Source organism: Loxodonta africana, chromosome 17 (assembly GCF_030014295.1).
Source record: "Loxodonta africana isolate mLoxAfr1 chromosome 17, mLoxAfr1.hap2, whole genome shotgun sequence".
NCBI lineage: Eukaryota > Metazoa > Chordata > Mammalia > Proboscidea > Elephantidae > Loxodonta > Loxodonta africana.
The window spans coordinates 11016727-11034070 of NC_087358.1; the positions used below are offsets into that span (position 1 = coordinate 11016727).

Below are 17344 nucleotides of genomic sequence, written 5' to 3' on the forward strand. Positions count from 1 at the left end.
CCCAAAATTTCTGCAGCTAACCCTGAGCACGAGGGAAGCTGGCCTAGGATAAAGCTGCCCATCAGAAGATAGCAGGGTAGAGGGATGCTGAATAAACCACCCTAAAGAAGCTTCCGGACTTCTTGTCATGCAAGACAATTCATTTCTTTATGGTTTTACTGTTTGCACTGAGGTTTCTGTTACTTTAAGCCAAAAGCATTCCAACTGCTAAAGCATTATTTTACCAGAGCTCAATGGGAGATGCAACACAGATAAGAGAACAATGAGCACAATCGGAATCTTAAGAAGAGTGAGAAGGTAGATGTGGCAAAGCCTACATTACCCCAGTGAAAATCGGTCTACATGCCTTTAGATAGTTATGCTTTAACTATCAGGGTTCTGGGTCTTCTTATCTCTAACAAGAATACAAATACAGTTAACGAGGATTCTCATATATTAAGAAGCAGTTTTATTTTATTCTCCTTTAGAAGACTGAATTTCTATTTTGTACTTCGTCAAGGGACATCAAACTTGCCTTAGTTTTTTTTTTTTTTTAAACCTTAGACCAATCTATAAAACAGGATTAGCCAAAGGCTGGTAGATATGAAACACAAAATTAGTTTGAAAGAAAACACATTACAAAACTTAACAAGGATAACATGTAGCATTAATTTCAGCTATTTGTACTGGGTTATTTTCACTCAAACCTCTGGTTTACATCTGGTTACAGTAGATTCTTAGTAGAAGGTGTAGCAAATAAATTTCCTCTATTCAGAATAGATAATTAGACAAACTAGCAGAATTTTCTAAAACAAACTAGTTGGAGATCATTCCATGGAAATAAATTCCATACCTGAAGCTAGATGTAAAAAGGATTCCTCTGAAAGCTCTACTTGAAAACCAATACATCACCGCAACAACGTGGGATATGGACTTTAAGGTAAGTGGTTTCCCACGTTAGAAGCAACTTCAAAGCTCTGACCCAAACCCCACCTATCTGAGGTGCTGAGGTGGGGCATCGGCACTTTTTAGAAGCTCTCCAGATGCACACAGAGTGACAGGTTAAGAACTACCAATTAGATTTCAATACAGAATTAATCGCTAAGGCTTTCAGGCATCTAAACCAATAAAATAATGTGATCTTTAGGATTTAAGTCAGCCACATAACAAGGTTGGATACTTTTGGGTACTTCTGACATTTTTTATTAATCAACCCCTGCAGGTCGGCCTTGCACAATTTTTTAATATAAATATTCATATTTAGTGAAAACAGGTATTATAGTGAGATTTTAGCCCCTTGTTTAAATATTTCTGGTGGCCTAATCAATGTAACTTTCCTCATTTTGATTTAAGAAAGTCAGCTTTTAGACAGAAGTGTATGCACCAAATCAGTCACAGAAAACGTAGGTCAGAAAAAATCAGGACTAAGAGCTGGACTGGGATGGTTAGTATGAATCCAAGAGAAACAGCTAGTCATGATTCCAGATGTAAGGAAAAAACCAGAAGGTTCGGACAAAGTTCATGACAAGGCAGGCTGAATATAACTGGCATTCAGTGGCCCACGCACAGCAAAGGACACCGATGTAAACACTCAGATGGCAAACTGGGCGCGAAGAAAGAGGCCAGAGCCTGGATCAGGAGACAAGAGAAAGCAGATCAGAATCTAGATGAGTCATGTGGATCCATACAATAAAACGATCTCTTGAGCCAAAGGCCCAGCGCCTGGAAGGCAGGCTGGAAAGGGCTTTCAGGCTGGATTCCACTGGAGGAAGCAGAGTTTGCAGGAACCACCGACGACAGTAGAGCATTATTTCCTGGGGAGCTCTTGTCAGTTCTAAACATAACCATCATACAGGATAATGAAGTCCTATAGGTAAAAGGGACCTTATGAGCAATTTAGTTTAACCATCCATCTAATGCTCTAGGCCTGGATCTCATCAATTATAATTAGAACCACAGATACTTCCAAAATATGGAAAATAAATGTGTCAACATCTTCTACAACGATAAAAGAATGATTGAACTAAGTTAACTTTCAATAATGATTTACACTGGTCTAAAGTATCATTAAGTAAAATTGAGACTCTGAATCCATCATTTGTATTCAGGAACAACTTGAGAAGCTTAAACATAAGTCATTTCCTTCACAGAAAAAACTTTTAAAGTGAACTGCTAAAATGCTTAGCATCCCACTCTGTCACTATGTATATATATTTTCAGACCAAAAGATATCAAAAGAAGTTTAATCCTTCATGTATTACTTGTGACCTACTGTCCAAAACACACGCTCCTTGAGTTGCTTTTCTAGCCATGGTAATCTACACCTTGAACTAAATAATCTGGTTAGTCTAATGTGGCCTCACTCCCATCCCTACCCACCCTTCTTTATGGGCGATGAGACACAATGGAATTGAAATTTTCTCTAAGCAGACTGACTTCCACACAGGTCATGAACTCATGAAGAGGTAAGCCCTAACCCTTTTCTTTGACAAACAGCCTACAGATCTTAGTTCTCATCCCGACATGCTAATTTACAAATCTGCTGATACCTTTGGAAACCCTGGTGGCGTAGTGGTTAAGAGCTACAGCTGCTAACCAAAAGGTTGGCTGTTCAAATCTACCAGGCGCTCCTTGGAAACCCTATGCGGCAGCGCTACTCTGTCCTATAGGGTTGCTGTGAGTCGTAGTCGACTCAATGGCAATGGGTTTTATGGTTTGCTCTGATACTTTATAGCACGTTTATCACAAATCACTAGAAGTGATTCATTACTGTTTAGGCTAGGAATCTCACTTCGGTTAGGCAATACATAGACAACTTAAAATTTTGATGGCCTATTTTATGGGTACAAATTTCATTCCTGAAAGCACTACAGACTTCAGTCCTTCAGAAGACTGTAAGCTCGAATGAGGGCAACAACTAAATCTGCTCCAACAGCCCATGAAAGGACAGCCGTACAAAGTAGTTGAGTTTGTAATCACACTTAACCATTGAGTTACCAATGTATATGGCTCAACTGAACTTTTTCTTTGTGTGAAAAGAATGCTCTATAGTTATCATAAAGACAACAGATATAGAATGCACCCAGGAAACTAACAATTACTTGTAATTCTACCACCCAGGACAGGGAAACAATTTAACATTTTCTTGTACTTCTTTCGTCTCTGCATTTTTAAAAACACTTGAAATCATGCAGTATAAAATGTGTGTCCTGCTTTTCTATTTAATATTATAGCGATTCAAGTGCTATAAAAGATTATAGCTGTTAAATGTTATAGGAAGAATCATTTAACCATTTCCCTACCATTGGACACATAGGATGCCTTTAAATTTTAATATTCTAAAGAAGCAACATGAAGATATTCGTTCACAGATATTTTTCTGTATTTGGAATATGTGCTTAAATATGTATTCTTACCAGATTCTCCAGCACTGAAATGATCAAGTGGATTCCCTTCGGCATCTGGGTTTAGTAACATCATTTCAAACTGGATGTCTTCCACCTGAGAATTCTCATAGTCATCTTTGCACGTATACTTGTCTGCATAAAACACGTGCCACGTCTGTGGATGTGGAATCTGGGACACTGTCAGATTATGTTCAGTCTGATTCATTGCCACTTTAAAAAGAAAGAAAATAGAACTTTCAAAGCAAAACTCTCATATGTGCTCACTGTTTTAGTTACACAACCAATTTGAGGTTAGAATCCTTTTTTTTAGTTCTGATTGCTTTGGAAATCCCGGTAGAGGACTGGAATAAGGCCTGCAAATCATAAAGCAGATAAACATGATGCATTTTAACCAAAAGGGTCACTAGGGAAGTACATGAAACACTAGAAATGAGTAGAATGGTTTCACTGAAACTTTCGTGTAAATTTTAATTTCAAATTTCTTCAAAGTTTCCACGTTGATTTAGTGACATTTTTGGAAATTACTTGAGTTAAAACGGATCATTAGGAAATTATTATATCCAAAACCTATAGCAGACAAATACTTTGAATATATCTTCCAACATCTCTTTTCTACTGATTATTCTTAAAAAAAAAAAAAAAGGCACTAGAAGTAGAAAAATAGGAATTACAGGAATATAGCAATGATTAGACTGGTCAGGTCTGTATGACACAGTAGATGTCGGCATCAGAAAGGTCTGTGTTTGAATCCTGGCTCCAACACTTACCTGCTATATGACCTTGGGCAAGTAACGTAAGCACTGACAATCAGTTTCTCCATCTGTAAAATGAAGACAATACCTACAGCAAAGAGCTGACCTAAGATCTAAATTGAGGCACTTAGCTCTGCATCTATCGTAGAAAACCAAAAAAAAAAAACCAAACCTATTGCCGGTGAGTCGGTACCGACTCATAGCGACCCTACAGGACACGGTAGAACTGCCCCCATGGGGTTTCATGGAGCGCCTGGTGGATCTGAACTGCTACCATTTTTTGTTAGCAGCCAAACACTTAACCACTGTACCACCAGGGCCCTCACATCTAACATAGGGTAGTTGCTAAATAAATTTGTATTCTTTTTTTTTTTCTTTAAAACAAGGTGGTTATGTTAAGTGGTTCTGGATTCGGGTTAATTCTGTTCCCCTCCAGGGCATTCAGAAATGTGTGGGGACAGTTACCTTGTCACAATAGCTGGGAAAGCAAGGTAAAGTCTCACATGATAAAAAATCACTCCACCCAAAATATCAATAGCATTATCTTTGAGAAACACTGGTGATGTTTAAGATCCCCTCCAAATCTAAAAGTATGATCCTGACCTAAGAGGCACTCACCATGACTATTACAAACAGAGCTGTGGGATACTAGTGTCCCAAGCACCATACATAGTGGAAAGAGTTACAGAAAGTCTCGGCCCTACTGCTTACTAACCTTGTGACTCAGCAAATAAATTAACCTCTGGAAACGTGTTTCCTCAACAGTAAAACGGAGATACCTGCCTAGCTAGCTCAGAGTTCTTGTGAGGAGCAAATGAAAACAGCATATGAAAGTCCTCTATGAAGAGTATTTCTAAACAAAGCTTTGTTGTTGTTGCCATCCAGTCGATTCCGACTCATGGCGACCCTACGTGCGTCAGAGTAGAAGTGATCCGTAGTGTTTTCAAGGCTGTGACCTTTCAGAGGCAGAAAGCCAGGCCAGTCTTCTGACAATCCTCTCGGTGGGTTCGAACTGCCAACCTTTCGGCTAGTACTAGAGAGCTTAACCATCTGCACCACTCAGGGACCTCCTACTCATTTTCTTAGGTGTATGTAGCATGCAGTATATAGCATCTTCCTAGCATGGTTATGTAGAAGAATGTCTTTATTCCTAAGAGATGCATGCTGAAATACAGAGGGGTGCCGTGTTCATGACAGCCACAGCTTACAGATACAACTATCACGTGTACACAAATGTAATAAAATGTAAGCAATTATTAAACCTAAATAGAGAGTATACAGATGTTGGTTGTACTATAATTTTAACTTTTATGTGTGACTGATAATGTTCATAGTAAAAAATTGGGAAAGGTTGTTCTTGTGAATAAGATACAGATGCATCTGGTCAGGATTCAAATTTGAGGATCTGAACTTTACAAATGGGAAGTCATTGGTTAGCAGTCAAGACGGACAAGATGATTTCATGAACAATACCACAGCATTGCTTTTGGGCTATCTTAAGTTAGCTGACATTTATACTGTTTTCTTACTGCACAGCTTCTTTTACCAAAAATGTAGCAAAGACTCTAGTTTCTGTTACACGTTTTAAGACTTTAAAAAGAACTGAACACATGATGCAAAAAAAAAAATAAATAAAGACACTCAGAAATAAGGCTTTTAAAATGTGGATCTTGCAATTACTATATAATCCGGACCTCATTATTTAAAAAGCTCTCCTGTATTGTTGTTTTATTACCTGCACTTTTTCCGTTAGAGAAAATCATGTAAAAATTATTGTATTTTTAGCAACACATTTTTTGATGTTTCATTTTAAATCATGTGGATTTGCATCAAACAGAAACCAAAGGGTGCTGCATACAAGTGATGCTGGACTTTGGTTTCTGTCTTGCTGCCTTTGCAGTAAGCTTGGGAAGCAAGCCTCCTGACAAAACTGTGTTCATTGTTTTTGAAACAAAAGACTACAACACAGCATGCATAGTCTATGCTGGGGTAATCAGCACCTCAAATATTAACACAACGGGAATTGAAGTGAATGGTGTTGAATGGCTAATTTTTCCATCTATCGGAAAAGAAAATGAATCCTGTTAACTGACACACACAAATGATATACTAGCACCTTTAAATGATTTACCAAATACACAAATGTACAAAATAAAACATAAGTACAAAATGTAAAAAGACAATATGGAAAATATTTTACACATAAAATTGTATTGGCTCTTGAAATGTGACAGCATATTACTCTGAATTTCCTTGTTAAATTTTTTTGAAATAGAAATTTATAAACTCATCATTTTTAGTGTTTTTAAATGTGTTATTTGCTTGCTTTAGAAACTTACAAATTTTTTTAGACTGCTCAAAAAAATTTGTTGATGTTTTATGGTATCATTGAAAGAGAACAAAGGAAGACTGAAAAACAACTTCTCAAACATTAACTGAAAGGATGAATCAAGCAACATTAGATTCTCCAAGACTTTCCAATCTGCTGGTCTTTTCATAGTTCACAGCAGTAGAAACGTTCTCCACAGAAGGGAGTTAGAGTTAATGAGCTTGGTACCAAGTAGGTGAAAGGCTGTGAATTCTGAAAAGCCTCACTAATGGCCAGGAAATGCACTTCCTCCTAGGATTTACTTTAAAGTACACAGCACTATTATACTGCAGTGAATTTAAGGACATGCTTTTTTGTTTCAATGCACCTCAATTCCTATGTGATAAAATACTATAAACATGACATCTAATATATGAAAGCTAGAAAAAGCAGACCCTTCTTAAGACTTGGATTCTGTTATTGGTGACATACTTATTACTAGTATTAATCTGTTCAAGTTCCCCAAACTGCTTGTTCTTCTAAAGTTTCTGTTTCCTGAGATCTTCCATTCCACAATTTCAAAGACACCCTAACACTCTACAGAGTAGGAAAAAGGGGAAATATAAACAGAAACAAGAGCAAGAGGTTTTGCACGTTACAGTCCTACACAGAAGTAGTTCCTACCCTAAAGAGTTACAATTAGAACCACACAATTTTAGGACTGTAAGAAACCTCAGAGAAACCGAGCCCAAATTCCTTGTTGTACAGATAACAGTGAGGCTCAGTATGCCAAATGCCAAGGTATTATTCCAAGTTACCAGCGATGATTCTTAGTTCAGTGGTCTTCCTATCACACCATACTATCAATCGCCCTCTAGACGTAAGTTCTGTGGAGCAGGTATATGACACATAAATTACGGTTTTGCAAGTATATGGTATATATTGACCACATATATGGTATACGTTGACCATGTAAGAAAATAAATTGATTCCTATGGCTCAAAGCTTTAAACTTCCTGGTAAGTTTTTATTAGACAAAGTCTTTGGTCTATCAAGTACAAAGCAAACTATCTACCAGACAAAAACTCCTCAAGCACTGAGGTCTGACAATTCATCCTACGAAAACTTAGTGAATTTGCTTAACTAGGCAGTGGCTAAGAGCTCACTTGCTAACCAAAAAGACTGGCTGTTCAAATACACCAGCCGCTCTTTGGAAACCCCATGGGGTAGCTCTTCTCTATCTTATAGGTCACTATGATTCATAAACAACTCAATGGCAATAGGTTTGATTTTGTCTGGTTACGGTATTGAAAGTTCTCATTCTCATAGTACCATGTAACAAACAGTCGTAGCACTTATCACAACTACAATTTCACATTTATCCACACTGATCAGATTCATTACTATGACTCCAAAAGCCTGTTTCTTAAGGACTGAAAAATTGTCAAGTATGTTGGTCACTGATATATTACTAGTACCTAGCACAGTACACTAAAGCAAAAGCAAAGGATGATGAAGTAAAAGAGCTGAACAGAAGATTTCAAACAGTGGCTGAAGAAAACGAAGTACTATGACGAAATGTGCAAAGAGCTAGTGTTTGAAAACCAAAGGGAAGAACACACCCGGCATTCCTACAGCTGAAAGAACTGAAGAGAAAACTCAAACCCCGAGTTGCCATATTGAAGGATTCTACAGAGAAAATATTAAACAATGCAGGAAGCATAAAAAGATGGAAGGAATACACAGAGTCACTATACCAAAAAGAATTGATGTTCAACCATTTCAGGAGGTAACACATGATCAGGAACCGATGGTACTGAAGGAAGAAATCCAAGCTGCACTTTAAGAAGTGGCGAGAAACAAGGCTCCAAGAATTGACCAAATACCAACTGAGATGTTTCAACAAGCAGATGCAGCACCAGAAACCCTCACTCATCTATTCCAAGAAATTTGGAAGACAGCTACCCGGCCAACTGACTGGAAGAGATCCATATTTGTGCCCACTCCAAGGAAACATGATCCAACAGAATGTGGGAATTATCGAACAATATCATTACTACCACACACAAGTAAAATTTTGCTGAAGATCGTTCAAAAGCAGTTGCAGCAGTACATCAACAGTGAACTTCCAGAAATTCAAGCTGGATTCAGAAGAGGACGTGAAACGAGCGATAACATTGCTGATGTCAGATGGATCCTGGCTGGAAGCAGAGAATACCAGGAAGATGTTTACCTATGTTTTACTGACTATGCAAAGGCCTTCGACTGTGTGGATAACGAATTATGGATTATATTGTGAACAATGGGAATTCCAGAACTTAATTGTGCTCAAGAGGAACCTGTACAAAGACCAAGAGGCAGTTGTTTGAACAGAACAAGAGGGTACCGTGTGGTTTAAAATCAGGTAGAGTGTGCATCGGGGTTGTATCCTTTCACATTTACTCAATCTGTATGCTGAGCAAATAACCAGAGAAACTGGACTATATGAAGAAAGATGGGGCATTAGGATTGGAGGAAGGCTCATTAACAACCTGTGATATGCAGATGACACAACCTTGCCTGCTGAAAGTGAAGACTTGATGCACTTATTGATGAACATCAAAGCCTAGAGCCTTCAGTACAGATTACACAACATAAAGAAAACAAAAATCCTCAAAACTGGACCAATAAGCAACATCATGATAAACTGAGAAAAAACTGAAGTTATCAAGGATTTCAATTTATTTGGATCCACAATCAACACACATGGAAGCAGCCATCAAGAAATCAAACACACTGCACTGGTCAAAAGACCTCTTTGAAATGTTTAAAAGCAAAGGCATCACTTTAAAGAGTAAGGTGAGCCTGACTCAAGCCATGGTGTTTTCAATAGCCTCATATGCACGCAAATGATGGACAATGAATAAAAAAGACCGAAGAAGAACTGGTGCCTGTGAATTATGGTGTTGGCGAAGAATACTGAATATACTATGGACTGCCACAAGAATGAAAAAATCTGTCTTGGAGGAAGTACAGCCAGAATACTCATTAGAGGCAAGGATGACAAGGCTTCATCTCACCTACTTTGGACACATTATCAGGAGGGACCAGTCCCTGGAGAAGGATATCATGCTTGGTAACGTAGACGGTCAGTGAAAAAGAGGAAGACCCACAATGAGATAGATTCACACAACGGCTGTAACAATGGGCTCAAGCATACCAACAATTGTGAGGATGGCGCAGGACTGGGCAGTGTTTAGTTCTGTTGTACACAGGGTCACTATGAGTCGGAACCAACTCGGTGGCACCTAACAACAACAGCATAGTACATACAACATTTAAAGTACACGGTGAATGAATGAATGAACAGACCAAAAAAGCCCTACTGTCCTCACAGACTGATTTTAAAACAATTACATAAAACATAAAAAGGCTACTACTAACGGTGCTGTGCAGGAGAATAAGAGGCTAAAAACATTCAGGTGTTAACAAGAGATCAGGGAGGAACACAAGAAGCAATGGAAGAACAGCAGAGGAAAAAGGCTGGGCAAAGGACCAGGTTAGTATTGCAATAAAATGAGCACTCCAAATAAAATGACGTGAGAGGAGCACCACGCTGTGAGATTAGGCTTGAACAGTGGGCAAGGGCCAGACTGTGCTGGTTTTGCCGATCAGGCCAAGGAGGCCAGTTTTTGCTCTAAGAGCAGTAGGAATTGCCTAAAATAGTTTAAAGGTGTGCCCAGGAAGTCACAGTGACAAGAGCAAACCTGATGTTTAGAAAGGTCACTGGTTATGGAGCAGGACCAGCGTGGCAATGGGGTCACCAGATAGGAAGGAGGCTACCACAAAAGTCCAGACAACAGATTATGGGAGCTGGGAATAACATGGTGATGAAGAGATGAAGAGAAGTAGATAAACTCATGAGATATTCAGAAGTAAAACTTCTGGACTTACTGACAGATTGGAAGGGAGGAGAAATGTCAAAGAGGGAAGTGTCAGAAGACTCCCCGTTTCTAGCTTGTTTATTGGCTGGATGGTGGTGGCAGGTCCTGAAACAAGGAACACTGGAGGAGGGTCCAGTTTGGATGGGGAAGACGGTGAGCTCAGTTTTGGACATTACAAGAACTGGGAACTGCAGTCCAAGAACTTTTTATATATGTATGAAATACCAGATGAGTAAACTGGTATAGAGAGGAAACTCTAACTAGTAACAAGCATTTGCACTAAGTCCTCATGTTCAGGGTTGAGGAGAGTAATTGTATGTTTAAGTGTCTCTGCTGTTGGAGTCTAATTATTCAGATCTCTTCAGCACACCTTCAACATCCTATCACCTACACGGATTTCCCCACATTGGTGGCAAGGATCCTCTACCCTTACACCTATTCTAGTGAGCTGCCTAATGCGGGAACTAGACAGCTGCTAAGATTAAGACAGAATGTTTAGAAATGAGACTGCTTTACTTGACAAGACTAAAAGAAAATTAGAGTCTTACCCGTATATACAACATGCTATGGGAGACAGAGGGGAGAAAAGGGATAATTCCTACTTTTTTTCTCATGGGAGCTTCAAATTCCTAATTCTCCAAGAGGAAGTATGGGTATCACTGCTCATGTTCTTCATTTCTATATTAAAAAAAAAAAAAAGCACTCACTCTGAATGGCTGATGCCATGTTTGGGATAGCAGTGATGAGAAGGAATGAGTTCCAGATTCAGCAACTAGGTCAGGATAGTAAGGGTAGAGCCTCTCCAGGGGTAAGCCCAGACATTCACAAACAATGTGGTGGCAATACATTTCAAAATGACATATCCTGCACCAAATGACTACGGTTTGTGTTCCAACAACACATTGCAAAACAGCATCACTTGGGCTAATTTACTCAATTAACTGACGGAATAAATGTTTAGTGCTCAGCTGAGTGCCTGAAAGATAATAAGCACTCCACAAATGTTATCATTTCCTCCATGTTGCCACTGGGTGAAAGTACACCTGGCATGCCAGCATGGATCACGTGTCCGAATGAAGAAAAGTATCCCTTTATAAATTACCTGAATATATTTTTTTCAAGGATTTTGAATGGTAAAACTGGGGAAAAAGCCTTCTATCTTTTGATCAAGGAAAAGTCAGTTTCCTTAAACCTCAGCTTAAAACCAACTAAACAAAGTATCATCACAGTGGGATGCGTGCTGTGTCATCGCAGTACACGAAACATCTTGGTATGTGAATACTGTACTTCAGCATTCAGAAGGAAAAAAAAAACACATCTAATGACCAAAGGAAAAAAAAGCATACTCACTTGTCAACTGAGCTTTGGATAATTTTTCGCTACAACTATAACCATGACTGCTTTCCTGGAGCGTCAGCCACTCCTGAGCTTGGAACAGGTAGAGTTTAGCTTCTTTTCCAACAGCTGCTGCTGTGTTGCTGATTCTGACACACAAAAGAGCATGGTCACCTATACATTAAAACAAAAATTACAGACGAGTTTGGTCTCCTACAGAACGGAGCTCGCAGATATTCTTTTAACATCTCTATTCATTTCACTTGGATTCACAATCAATGCCCATGGAAGCAGTAGTCAAGAAATCAAACAACGTATTACACTGAGCAAATCTGCTGCAAAAGACCTCTTTAAAATGTTAAAAAGCAAAGATGTCACTTTGAGGACTAAGGTGTACCTGACCCAAGCCGTAGTATTTTCAATCGCCTACATGCATGTGAAGGCTGGAAAATGAAGAAGAAGATCGAAGAAAAACTGACACGTTAGAATTATAGTGTTCGTGAAGAATACCCAATATACCATAGACTTCCAGAAGAACGAACAAATCTGTCTTTGAAGAAATACACCCAGAGTGCGCCTTAGAAGGGAAGATGGCAAGACTTCATCTCTTCTTTGGACATATATTATCAGGAGGGCTCAGTCCCTGGAGAAGGACATCATGCTTGGTAAAGTAGAAGTTCAGTCAAAAAGAGGAAGACCTTCAATATGATGGATTGACACAGTGGCTACAACAACTGGGCTCAAGCATAACAAGGATCATGAGGATTGCACAGGACAGGACAGTGTTTCGTTCTGTTGTACATGGGGTCATCGTGAGTCATAATCGACTCAATGGCACCTCACAACAATGACAAGTTTAAATACATGAGTTTTGGGTAAACATTTACGCCTGATACAAAATTTATGTGTTACTCTTACAAAAGAAATTTCAAAACAATATATGTAGTGAAACTAATATAGAACGAACCTGGTTTCAGGCACCCACTACATTTAGGGCCCAGAATAGAAACAGCAAAAAGCAGTTGCCTCTGGACAAAGAGGCTCCAGGTGAGGAGAGGTGAGAGGTTTTTATTTTAAGATCTTCTGTTCTCCTCTATTTTTAATTTTTTTACTTTTCTTATGGTAACGATCACATTGATTAAACATTCTAAGCAAATTTAAATGGAAGACATGTATCAAAGAATGTCTAGGTTTCTTACATCAACTAATCATATTATAAATTATCACAAGTCTTAAACGTGGTAAGTATGATGACCCTAAAGCACTATCAGCATCTTCATGCGCATTCTGAATTAGAACTCATTATTTCAGAATAGTTTTAGTGTAATTATCTTATTAAATCTGAATTCACTATCAGTAATAACTAACACACACACACAAAGATAGATACAATATGCTCAGAACACCTTATTCCTTAATCTTTCTTGAGAAGTCCAGATTTAGTACATGTGTTTTTCCTCTCTGTTTACCAGGTAATCATCACAAAATACTGGGGTTGGCTAAGTTCCTCTGCTGGTCATGGGTAATATCCCCTATCACAGCTACTGCACATCTCAGATTTTTCAGCACTGTCCAGATTTACAGTGACATTATTGTCACTGTCAATACTCCCTAGTTACAGCCAGCTCAGAAAGTGGAAAATGTGAAAATGTGACCAAAAAATAATAAATCTCTTATTATTGAAGAAGGGTTTTATCTTTATTCACTCAAGGTACATTTTTCACTGGGTTTTGAAAAGTGGGTTCCATCTACTTTTTTGTTATTTTAAAAAAACTTCGAATTGAAAAAAGTATATATCAGGCACTCCTCCTTTTACACCAATTCTGAAACTTCCCCCATACTTTAAATTCCTTCTCAACACCAAAATAGCTTTGTTTTTCTATTACTTCCTTCTAAAAATCTTCTCAAGGCCAATATTCTGAGCTTCACAGTTACAGCTTTTAATTCTAAGAACGGTAGGACTTGAACCAAGGATCTTAATCTCATCTAGGCAAAAACTACCAGAAATTCCAAAAAAAACAAAGACCAAACTCGCTGCCATGAAGTCGATTCTGACTCACAGCAACCCTAGAGTATACCAGTCAAATTAAGAGGTACCAGTAGGATGCGCTAAGAAAACCACTTAAATTTTGAGAATGCAAATGTATAAAGCAAAAATCAGAATGAATTGCAAGTTCATTCATTGGAGAAGTAATGATTGATTTTGGAGGATGACCAGAAGGTAAGGATCAAACACCTTTCAGTAGGGACAGAAATGATACAAATTACGAAGCTTCAAGGATGCTAATTATAGTCATTTTGTCAATTTAATTTTAGGCCTCACCATCCACAGTAAATCTACTCCACCAGTAGCTGAGCTGTTGTAGCAACAGCGACGGCTAGGTTATCAGGTGTTTTACCTGGTTCCCAAAACCTCTTTCCAGGAAGAGGTTTTTATCAAATCGGTCTGGGGAAAAAACAAACACACACAAAATCTAAGTTCCCTGGCTTAAATTCGCACGTGACTACGGTGCCTTAGTGTAGCATCAGGCTGAGACAAGGGTGAGCGAAACGATGCTTCTTCGGGAGAAAAATCTCGAAAAATGATGCTGACCAGTCATTTTTCCATTCGTTTCTGTGGGGAGGGGAAGGAAATGGTCTCTTGGGTGCAGAGTACCATCACTGACCGGGGGAGCTTGCTGACCAAGGTTTGGGGCGCAGCGACAGTGGGGTTGGCCATAGGAGCACCTCCGCGATGCCGGGGAGCTGCGGTGGGGAGGGCTGCCCGCAGCGCTGGAGCTCCAGGTGAAGCTGGGGCGCGCCCAGCCTCCCCTCGGCGCCGCGGGGCCCAGGCCTTCCCCCGGGAGGCGGAGAGGAGCGGGCCGGCCGGCGAGACGGGCCCACGAGCCTTCAGCCCTCTCGTCGCCCCCGACCTACCGTGGAACTCGAAGTGACCGATGCTCTGCCCCTGAGCGTCTCGGGCCGCAACGCTGCTGAAGTGGCCTCGCAGGGTCTTACCCTGGCTGCCCTGCGGCCACCAGCAGCACGTCAGGGCCACCGCCAGCAGCCGCAGTCCCCCCATCCCCGCCTCCCGCTCCTCACCGACACCCCAGCCCCAGCCGCCTTGGGCCACCAGCCCCACGTCGGCAGCAGCAAGGAAAGGGGAGGGCGGGGCCTGGCCCGGGGACCAGTTTATGGGAAGACTGACAGCCAATGAAACGGGTCCCTCCGCCACGTGCCAGAGATATGCACCAATCAGAGTCTGAGGTGGGCGGGATGTGAGGATCCTGGCGTCCCATCATTCCCCTGCCTTTTTGCTAGTTCCCGCCTTTTTTTAATGGAGACTGAGGAGGCTGCTGCTTCGGGTCACGGAAAAATCTCTGCGCTCCGTCGCGTTGCTGCGCGGCGTGCCCTCACGCATGCGCGGAAGCGCTGGCACGGGCGGTAATTCGTGGGGGTGTGGGGAATTCGAAAAGACTTAAGAAACGTGCATGACTGGACCGGTTTTGGTGCAGAGAGGGAAACTGCCCTTCTGAGAGCAGGAGTCGTGTTCTTAATCAGCTTTCCCCGGCGACTTTATAACCTCCTTGGACACTTCACGTTAACGTTTCAGAGATAATTACACCTGTGACAGGTAACCTGTCCAAACTTAAAAGCATGGCATCTCCAGCAGACTTTTTTCCTCCTAGGTTTCCTGCCTTCTTGCAGGGAATTATAGAGCCTCCACCCCCTCACACCTCCACATCCAATCAATTCAATTAAACGCTTATCAGCGCCTCTCTTAGGCCATTGAGGTAGGAAGCAGCGGCCACTGTCCTATTCAGGACACCACCTTGTCATCCCTTGGTGGATGGCAACAGATGTCCCTCCAGTCTTAATCAGTTCCAGTTGGCTTCAATCCATTGTCTACTCTAGAGCCACTGAAAGCTTTGGAAAACTCAGTTTGACTGCATCCCTCTCCTATGTTGCTGAACAGGTTTCAGCGGAGCTTTCAGATAAGATGGACTAGAAGGAAAGGAGGACTGGTGGTCTACTTCTGAAAATCATCCAATGAAAACGCTGTGGATAATAACAGTCCCATCTACAGCCAACCGTGAAGATGGCACAGGGCCAGGCAGCATTTCATTCCGTTGTGCATGGAGCTGCCGTGAGGCAGGGGCCAACTGGATGGCAGCCAACAGCAGCTCTCAAAGGCTCCTCACTGCCTTTGCTGCACAGCCCAAACTCTTAAAATATGGCTCTCAAATCGTTGGTCTCGCAAATTTCCATCTCTCAATTTCGAATTTCCATCCTCACCTAAGCCACCTTCAGTTAGCTGAACGCTCCCAAGCTCTCACGTCTGGGTCTATAGCACTAGAGTTCCCTCTGACTGGAATGCTTTAGTTGTTCTGCCACTCACTCTCCACAGCACCTTCTTTGTCCTATTTTATTCCACTTTCCCAAGGAGCTTTAAAGAAGCCTTTCCCAAAATCACAAGTCCTTGTTAGATGTCCCTGAGACCCATGTTCCATACTTCCCTATCAAGGCACTAATTAACACTTTCTAAATTTTTTATCTATCTGAATTTCCCACTATATTGTAATCCCCAGGTGTCAGAGACTATGCAGTTATAGAGAAGGTCAAAATTATTTCATGAATTAATGTACATGTTTTTTTTCATTCAGCAACAAGCTTTTAGTACATATAGTTCTCACAACAGAGACCTCACCATTTAGAAAAAGAAACCCTGGGGGAAGATGTCCTATCATATACCCAGCATTTTCAGTATCTCTGACTGGCCAGGAATAAACTTGGTGTTAGTAGTTTAGAATTTTGAGAAATTGCACTGCTTCTTTTTTTAATTATGAAAGTATTGTAGTTCATACAGCTTAGGAAAAAATTTACAGTCAAAAGTGTATGAAGTAAAAATGAAAATCCTAATTTCCTCCTTTCCCTGTTCATACTAACCCAGAGGTAACCCTTGTTCATAGTTTAGGGTGCGGCTTTTCAGACCTGCATTTACAAATACGTGTGGTATTTGTAAACCAAGGACAGGAATACAATTGGTCCTGAGGAAAACCTGGAACTTGGGCCTTGAATGCTGTGAGGCCTCTTTCTGTCTCTTGTTTTCCTTCTCTTCACGATCAGCTTTATTTTTCTGTCCCACTGAAGGGAGGCTTTTGAGTTCCTCAGTTCATTGAAAGAATATGGCCACCAACAAGTTCCAAATTTTTAAGTCCTTAGAGTTCAAGAGAAACAAGGCTGTGCTAGAACCTCAGTCCAATTTCAACTACCAGGAGGGATCAGTTGGCCTAGGGTGAGTCTCAGGCTGATCCCTGTGTGTTTGTGTGTGTGGGTGGGGGTGGAGGGGGGTGGGGGGTGTTTTCAACTTGGGGAGATCCTAAAGTATGGGTGAAGTCTGGTCATATAAGATCCACTACGATATATTTTGGTTCTCATTCCATGGTGGCACATTCTTTCTAAAGGCTGTGTAACAGTCCATTATATTTAATAACTACATTTTTCATAGGGATTTAGACTGCATCCAGTTTTTCATTATTATAAACAGTGCAGCAATGAACATTTTTGTGTTTTTCTTCAACTCTCTACAATATACATCATGGAGCTTGCCAGTCGTAGGATATATGCATATGAATTTTTCACAAATATTCCCCCACTGCC

The 17344-nt window shown here is 40.5% G+C and overlaps 1 protein-coding gene across 1 annotated transcript in view; it reads right to left on the minus strand.

Moving 5' to 3' along the window:
• The window catches only part of GPR180 (G protein-coupled receptor 180), a 32068-nt gene extending 17303 nt beyond the window's left edge, over positions 1 to 14765 (minus strand). Inside the window, exons 1-3 of the mRNA XM_003409631.4 lie at positions 14621 to 14765; positions 11720 to 11878; positions 3396 to 3596 (exon numbers count right to left, since the gene is read on the minus strand). Of these exons, the coding sequence (XP_003409679.1) occupies positions 3396 to 3596; positions 11720 to 11878; positions 14621 to 14765 (505 nt within the window). The remainder of the gene's footprint in view (positions 1 to 3395; positions 3597 to 11719; positions 11879 to 14620) is intronic.
• Between the last annotated feature and the right edge of the window lie 2579 nt (positions 14766 to 17344).